General features: G+C 27.6%; 1 protein-coding gene across 1 annotated transcript; it reads right to left on the reverse strand.

Annotated features, from left to right (window-relative positions):
• Positions 1-245: 245 nt before the first annotated feature.
• On the reverse strand, positions 246-6,660 carry LOC114164014 (vicianin hydrolase-like). Its single transcript, XM_028048467.1, has 13 exons — positions 6,400-6,660; positions 5,546-5,615; positions 5,113-5,171; positions 4,692-4,767; positions 4,338-4,409; positions 4,169-4,256; positions 3,560-3,812; positions 1,942-2,057; positions 1,572-1,786; positions 1,443-1,474; positions 972-1,074; positions 730-838; positions 246-629 (listed from the first exon to the last, which is right to left on the reverse strand). Exons 1-13 carry the CDS (start codon positions 6,601-6,603, stop codon positions 458-460), a joined length of 1,569 nt encoding a protein of 522 aa, XP_027904268.1. The 5' UTR covers positions 6,604-6,660; the 3' UTR covers positions 246-457.
• Between the last annotated feature and the right edge of the window lie 1,084 nt (positions 6,661-7,744).

Raw genomic sequence — 7,744 nt, forward strand, 5'->3', positions numbered from 1 at the left:
TTTATTTTTAAAAATAATATCAGAAAATTGAAGAACAAAAATATATTTAAATTGTCCTTAACCTTGATTCATAAATTTGATTCATAAATGAGGTGGAACTATCGAATGTATTAGAATAAATTTTAACCTATTTTTTCAAATTTCAAAATAGTTAGAATGATGTAAATCCTCCTATTACTACTTTGAAAAGATACTCACTAACAAAGAATGAAATTTACATATCTAGATATTTGTGAATTTTGATAAGAGAGATTATAAAAGATAGGATTTTTATTATCAATTTCCTCACACAATGAACCTCTAGAACTCACGGCCACCCTTATGAACCGGTGGTATACTACATTGACATGCCATTGCACTATTTATTTGGTAACAACAATTTCTTGATTACCCCCAATAGAAGTGATAATTAGGGAGTAAACAAGAAAAACACTAGACATGTCAAAGAAACAATAGATCAAGAGGCGAGAAGAAACTTTTGCAGCCAAAAAGCAGAGAACTTGGGGTATCTCTTCAAATTGTTCTTGTAATCCACATATATGAGGCCAAATCGAACTGTGTAACCAGCATCCCATTCAAAGCTGTCAGAAAATGACCATGCATAGTAGCCCTTCACATTAACACCATCTCTGCATGCATGCACCACAAGCAAACACAATAATCATCACAATTAAGGAATTCATTGTGAACCAAATATGTGTAAATAAGAAACATATTTCACTTTCTCACTTGATGGCTTGAAGAAGGAATCGGAGATGGCCATTATGGTATCTAATTCTGATTGCATCTTTGCGTGCTTCATCCACTGGTATGGAGTCATTCCTTGATTCAGCAATGCCTAAAATAAATTAAGAACCATATAAAGAACTAGTTTCTAATTAATCTAATCACTTTATACGTTATGTAATAAGATCATTGTAATGCTCCTGAATCTAACCACGGACCAAAATGAAATCTGATGGTTTAGTTACCATTTTCTGTGATGTAAACATCTGGATTTTTGTATTGGTCCTTTATGTGTAACATAAGATGATGAATTCCCTTGGGATAGATAAAGAGCCAATTCAGATCGGTCTGCACAACAACAAATTTTTCTTCATTACAAGTAGAAATGCAGTTTCACAGCTTGCATGGTTTACTTGTGTTAGGTTTATAGAGGAAATCACTGGAGAAATACATCATAATGAGAGTTTAACCACATAAGGTATTAACACCATTTTCAATCCAAAATCTTAAAGCAATAGATTTATGGGTCTTCATCCTTATATGGTGCTCCATTTTCTCATTTTTACTTAATGTGACATTTAGACTCACACTTAGATTCTTAACCACTTGTGTTCGCAAATACCATTGTATGAGATGAAGCAAATGGTACATGCATGAACCAACTAAAACTAAACATGATTAGTTTAAATAATAGTTTGACAGAAAATTTAGTGTACCGGAGTTCCAACTGATAGGCCATTCCTTTCCGCTGTGATGAAGAGAAAATTGTTGATTGTGTTTGTCAGTTAACTGCTAAAAATTAGTAAAATAAAATAAAATAATTTTGTGTAGCCAATTTTACTTACTGCTGAGACTAGCTAGCATATCTGTGTAGAAGGTCCTGTTGGTGGTGGCTGGTGCAGCATGTTCTGCATAATATGTGGTGTAATAATTCACACCAAGAAAATCAATGGAGTTTTTGAGGCCTTCGGATTCAGCTTTTGTGAAGGCAGGGAGTCTAGCTCCCACTAAAGATCTCATACTTTCAGGATAATCACCATATGTAACCGGATGAGCATACCTGCAGAGAATGGATATTTTACAAATGTTCAAAATTAATGTGTTTTTATCAACTAATGATGCCATTTGGGCTTTTGGGCCAACAATTCACAATTGAGTCCAGAATGTGAATGGTAGTGGGGAATATGAGATTTTTGTGAGTTTTGTTTTACGTACCAACCAAAGAAAAAATCGAGAGCTCTGCTTGCAGCCTTGTTATCAGCAGCAGTGTTAGATTTTGGCAGAAAGAAGTGAGTTGGTATGGTGATCCCAATTCGTCCTTTTTGACGAGCCTACACAACAAATAAACATCACACTTTTAAAGTAATACTATAAAAAAAATTTCATTTATTAAAATTTTCGGTTTCATTCGATCGAACTTAATTTTTCTAGTTACGATTCAAACACAACTTACCGTGTTTATCATTCATTCATGTCTCCAATCTTTAAATTTGTTTTTATTATTAATTATAATGTATGATTTAGTTCATTTTGAAAAAATAACAGTTATGTATGAAGTTTAAAGTGTTTTAAGAAAAAAGAAAATAATACTATAATTTCTATTTTTTTACTCTTTGATATAATTTAGTGCCATTGATATAATTTAGTGTAGATCATTGATTAATGTACTAATATTTCTCTTCTTTTAAAATAGTTAATGACTCACACTGAATTACGTTAGAAAATAAAGAGTCAAAAAATAGAAATCATAGTATTATTTTTCTTTAAAAGATAAATTCTTCTGTATTTTAAAACTTAACATTGTTATCATATATTAATTTTCCAATATAAAGCTTCGAAAAGAGAAAAGAAAACGCTTAAATATAGCTTTAACAAAAGCTATATTTTAGGTGATGTTATTTATATGTATTATAGTTAATTGTAGACTAATATATGATTATATAGCTTGTGAAATTTAGTTTCCAGTTAGTTTAGAAAAACTTATAGTGGGAACCGTAATTGAAAGGAATTTTGTTGTCCAATGTTTTTACTGAAATATTGTGTCAGAAAGAAAAAGTTATTTTTTTTTTCAGTGAAGATAGGATTAATATGTACAGTAAAAAATTATATTGATATTTTTACATTTTTATTTGTTGTCGTAAAAATATACGATTTTGAATTTTTAATAAAATAAAATTTAAGTATTTATGGTTCTATATAATTTGTCTTGAAATTGTTTTAACTTTTATATACGATTATTATTATTGTTTTCATTGTGTCTTCAGTAGGAGATTTTTTTAGAAAAAAATAAATAAAATAACAATAGATTTTATTTTATAATTAATTTTCCAAGAACGAAATAGACTTAAATTTAATTTTTAATATTTTTTTATTAAATTTAAGTTCAAAAAGTAATCACATATATAACATTTATATATTTTAATCATTACTAGTTTAATTTCTTGAGAATGAAATAAAAGCTACTTATTTAATAAATATAAAAATAAAAATATGGATAAATTTGTTACTTTAAAAATAGCAGCACAACTATATCCCTTTATCATTATTAATAACTCTTTCTTAAAATTGTACTTTCTTAATAAATCTTTCAATTTATATTATACTTTTAAAGAATTGTACTATTTAAATTAAATGAACAAAAAGAGACCATCAATAAAGATGTATACCTAAACCAGACCAGAGTTGACAGACATCATCAATACTCTCCAATAATTTAAATATGTTCATCAACGAAATAAGAGATATTTTGAAGGAAAAATCTATAGTAATAACAATAATAATATAGACTAGAATTTCTCATTTTTATTTTGAGGAAAATGTTTTTGAAGCTAACCTGGTATTTTGTCTTGTACAAGGTGGCAGCAGACTCATGAGCAAGTAAAAGGTTGTGTCCAACGATGTAGGGTTCAGTGGCTGAGTCACCAGCGGTGCAATTCCCAGCGTACTTAGAACATCTACCTGGTGCAAAGGTTCCTCCATTGTAACCATTCAGACTATACGATAACGGTTCGTTCAGAGTCACCCAATGCTTCACTCTGTCTCCGAACGTCTTGAAGCAAAAATCAGCGTATTTACGAAAATCCTCCCTAATTATTCACAACAAACAAACCAAAACTTAATTCAAAATCCATGCTTAATTACGGTTTTATAACTTTTAATTACTTAATAATTGTTAAGTATGTTTATAGATCGTTACTCACACCACTTTATGACTACGAAATCCCCCATACTCATCTTCAAGAGCTTGTGGGAAGTCCCAGTGGAAAAGGGTGACAAAAGGTATTAATTCAAAATCCATGCTTAATTGCATATTTACGATATTTATTTTATTTTAAAGATATCAAAATCAATATTTATCTGTATATTTTGAAAACTTAACAAATAAAAAACAACTAAATATTCAATTCTCTAATGTGAAATGTTATTCAAGATTGTGACTTACACTACTTTGTGACTTCTAAATCCTCCGTACTCATCTTCAAGAGCTTGTGGAAAATCCCAATGAAAAAGAGTGACAAAAGGAAATAAACCTATTCAAAATTAAGCCAAAAATGAGTTAATTGTCAAAGAGTTAAAAAGAAAAAAAAAAAAAAGTGTTGAGAGAGGTTTACCATTTGCGTGGATCTCATTGATGACGTCGTTGTAGAATTTAACACCCAAGGGATTAACAACGTCCCTGCCCTCTGCACCAAGCAATTCAATATTTTTCATCACTTTTCAATTTCAATAATTTTGTTTTATCAAATAAATAAAATTAATTTATACAGGTTTTCTTGTATTGATTTTTCTAGAAATTACCGTTAACTCGTTTACGAGTTAATTTGAATTCTAAGATAAACTAATTTAATATATTTTTTTTATTTTTTTTTATTCAAACAGATTTGGTGTGTATTATTTTTCTAGTACATATATATATGGAGAATTTAATATTGAAGAATAGAGTGGAGTTAGGATTTGTGTTTTACTGGGGAATATTCTTGTCCAAGAGATGGAGAATCTGTAAGAATCCAACCCAATTTCTTTCACGATTTTTATGTCTTCCTGCAACATTTCACAGTTAGATAAATTACTTCAATAAATCAATATTCATTAATGAAAATGAAACACTAAAAAATATAATATAATAATTAAGATATAATATGTGGTTTTGTCAAGTATTTTGTTTTTCGAATATCACAATATTGCCATCCACAAAACTTAAATGCTGAGTTTTTTTCGATAGAGACTCACTCTTTAATCATTATATAGCAGACAAAAATATCACTTTCAATATTATTTATTTTGGAGGTTGCTATCTAATATGAAATTTGCACTCATATTTATTTAAAAAAAAATTACTTTAGCACTATGATGACTAAAAAGGGTGATTTTAGAAGGAAAATGTACCTTGTAGCGATGATAAAAATCAGCTCCCACATCACCAGTGCTTCGATCCCAAATTTTTTCTGTTCACACCACACACATGCCATGTTTAAACATAATGAATTTTACATAAACTTTTATTTTTATTTCTTTTAATTTATAAGATAATTTCTTTTGACTTCCTTTTATTCTACACATACTTTTGGTGACTAGGAAATATTATTATAATGTACATTTACTTTTAAGTTAATAATGTAAACAAATCTTTATACTTTTTACTTACTTACAATGTGTAATTTCTTCTTAGATAAAAGTAAAATTGTGTTTGAACTTCATAACAAAGGATTCAAACTTTCAAGTAAGAGTTATCTTTTCTAATAACTTTTTAAAAATGTATCTATTTTGTTACAATTCTAAGCAAATTTGATTACAAAAATTAATTGGTTTAGAGAATAACCTGGGTGCTGTTGGGTGAAGGTATCCCATATACATGGTCCTCTGCCATCTACATTTGATGCACCCTCTGCCTGAGTAATTAACAAACACAACCCAATTAACATGTATTGTTATACTTAATAAACAACTTCAAACAAAGACAATATTTAGATTTTTTTTAATGAGAATTTTCGATGTTGTATCTTTATTGTGTTTTTAAAATATATCAAAAAAAATATTACTACATTAAAATTAATGAGATTTTTTGAGAAGTGATGAGTCTTTAAAGGGGAGAATTCATCAAAAAGATAAAAAGAGCAGAGTTTCTTCTATATCTCATATTTATAATCTCTCCATTGAACAAAAGTATTTTCAATTACGAATGCTTTTCACTCCTATTTTGTTGTAGGGTTGTTCATTTTAACTTTTAACTTTTGATAAAAATTATATTGTACTCATATAAATCGTTTATCAAAATTAATCATTGACTTTAATATTTAAAATAAGTCTTTTATCTATATAACGTTCAACTTTTTTATTTATATCCAGTATAAACTTACACTTAAAATCGAATAAAAAAGAGTTACCGACAAAGATTTGACATACCAGTAAACCAATATAAAATATCATATGATACTAGGTTCTGTGGACATTTGTTATCTTATTTATTTTTATTCTCTTAAAATTATAATTCACCTTAAATTTCCAATAATTAACATAATTTAAAATTATACTAAATATACAGTAAAAAGGAATCTGATATCTTCAAATATCAAAATAGTAAAAAATAGTATGCATCAGTTTAACTAAGAGGTGAAAACTTGGTTATGGAAGAAAGAAAGAAAAACGAAGTGATTGTTGTGTGGGTATGAGAACCTGGTAAGCAGAAGAACCTAATCCGAAGACAAAATTTGAAGGAAAAAGGGTTTTGTTGAAGGATGAAACATCGTGTCTTGGCACAACACTGGGAGCTACACCTGCAGCGCCATTAACACCCAAAAGGGTTGCGAAAGAAAGAAGACAGAGGAGAGAAAGAGTGCTACTTCTCATTTCTGCTATGCTGTCTAAAACTTTCGCCATTCCTTTCTATTTAAAGAACAATGGGTTGGGTATTATTGGTACTATTCCTTGTTAATTTTTCAAAAGTAAGTTAAGGAAGTAATTAAAGAAGATTGAATAGTATGTATACTGAAAAGACTAAAGATTTTTCCTTTATTTTATTGTTTATTTATTTATTCACACAGTATTATGCATCATTCATTTTTTATAATATTAAATATGTTTAATGTAAATTAGAATTATTTTTTCTTTCAAATTTTGGATTAATTTAGTTTCTTATCCTTAAAAAATAGGTGAATATAGTCTTTTTAGCCAAATTTTGTTAAATTTATTTGATATTTTAAACACGTTTTTCAGTAAACATTGAAGTGAAAATGAGTTAAACAATGTAAACAACTAAAATATTATCATGAAATGTATTTATTAAAAGAACTAAATACATGCATTTCTAAAATTGGGAACAAAATTAGTCCAAAATTTTAAAAAGAAACTATTTCCAAAAAGTTGAGTGACAAAAAATATATTTAACCCTTCTTTATATATATATATATATATATATATATATATATATATATATATATATATATATATATTATCTATATATGTCACTATAAAACTGAACTAAATAGTTTTTAGTGGGAATAAGAGAAAAATAAAAAATAAACATCCAATTTTTAGTGAAATTGTTATTTTAAAATTTTCGACTTATTATTCTCATCTTTGTTTATTCAATTTTAATATTTTCAATATAAGCTTATTTATTTTTTATTCTTTAGCTAAATACTTACGAGAAGCTAACTAGAAAGTATAATTTATTTGGCTTATCTACATTTCTCGTGAGCAGAAAAAAAATATTTTAATATAATTATAAATATATTTTTGGGGCATGGTCTCCCATCCCTCTTCCTCTCTCATTTCAATTGCTCGGTCCCTCTCTTCCTGCTATTACTTTTTTACTTGTAATGGACTTTATTTTTGAATTATATTTTGTTTCATTTTTTAATTTAATTTCATACCAACTCTTTAATAATGTATAAGTCTTCCACTGGTGAAATATCTAGTAATAATAATAAAGGTTTGATAGAGCCACTATTGTGTATGCAATTATTATTTGTCAATTAATAAGTTCTATTTATGTTATAACTAATTGTATGTATCTTAT

Source organism: Vigna unguiculata, chromosome 1 (assembly GCF_004118075.2).
Source record: "Vigna unguiculata cultivar IT97K-499-35 chromosome 1, ASM411807v1, whole genome shotgun sequence".
NCBI lineage: Eukaryota > Viridiplantae > Streptophyta > Magnoliopsida > Fabales > Fabaceae > Vigna > Vigna unguiculata.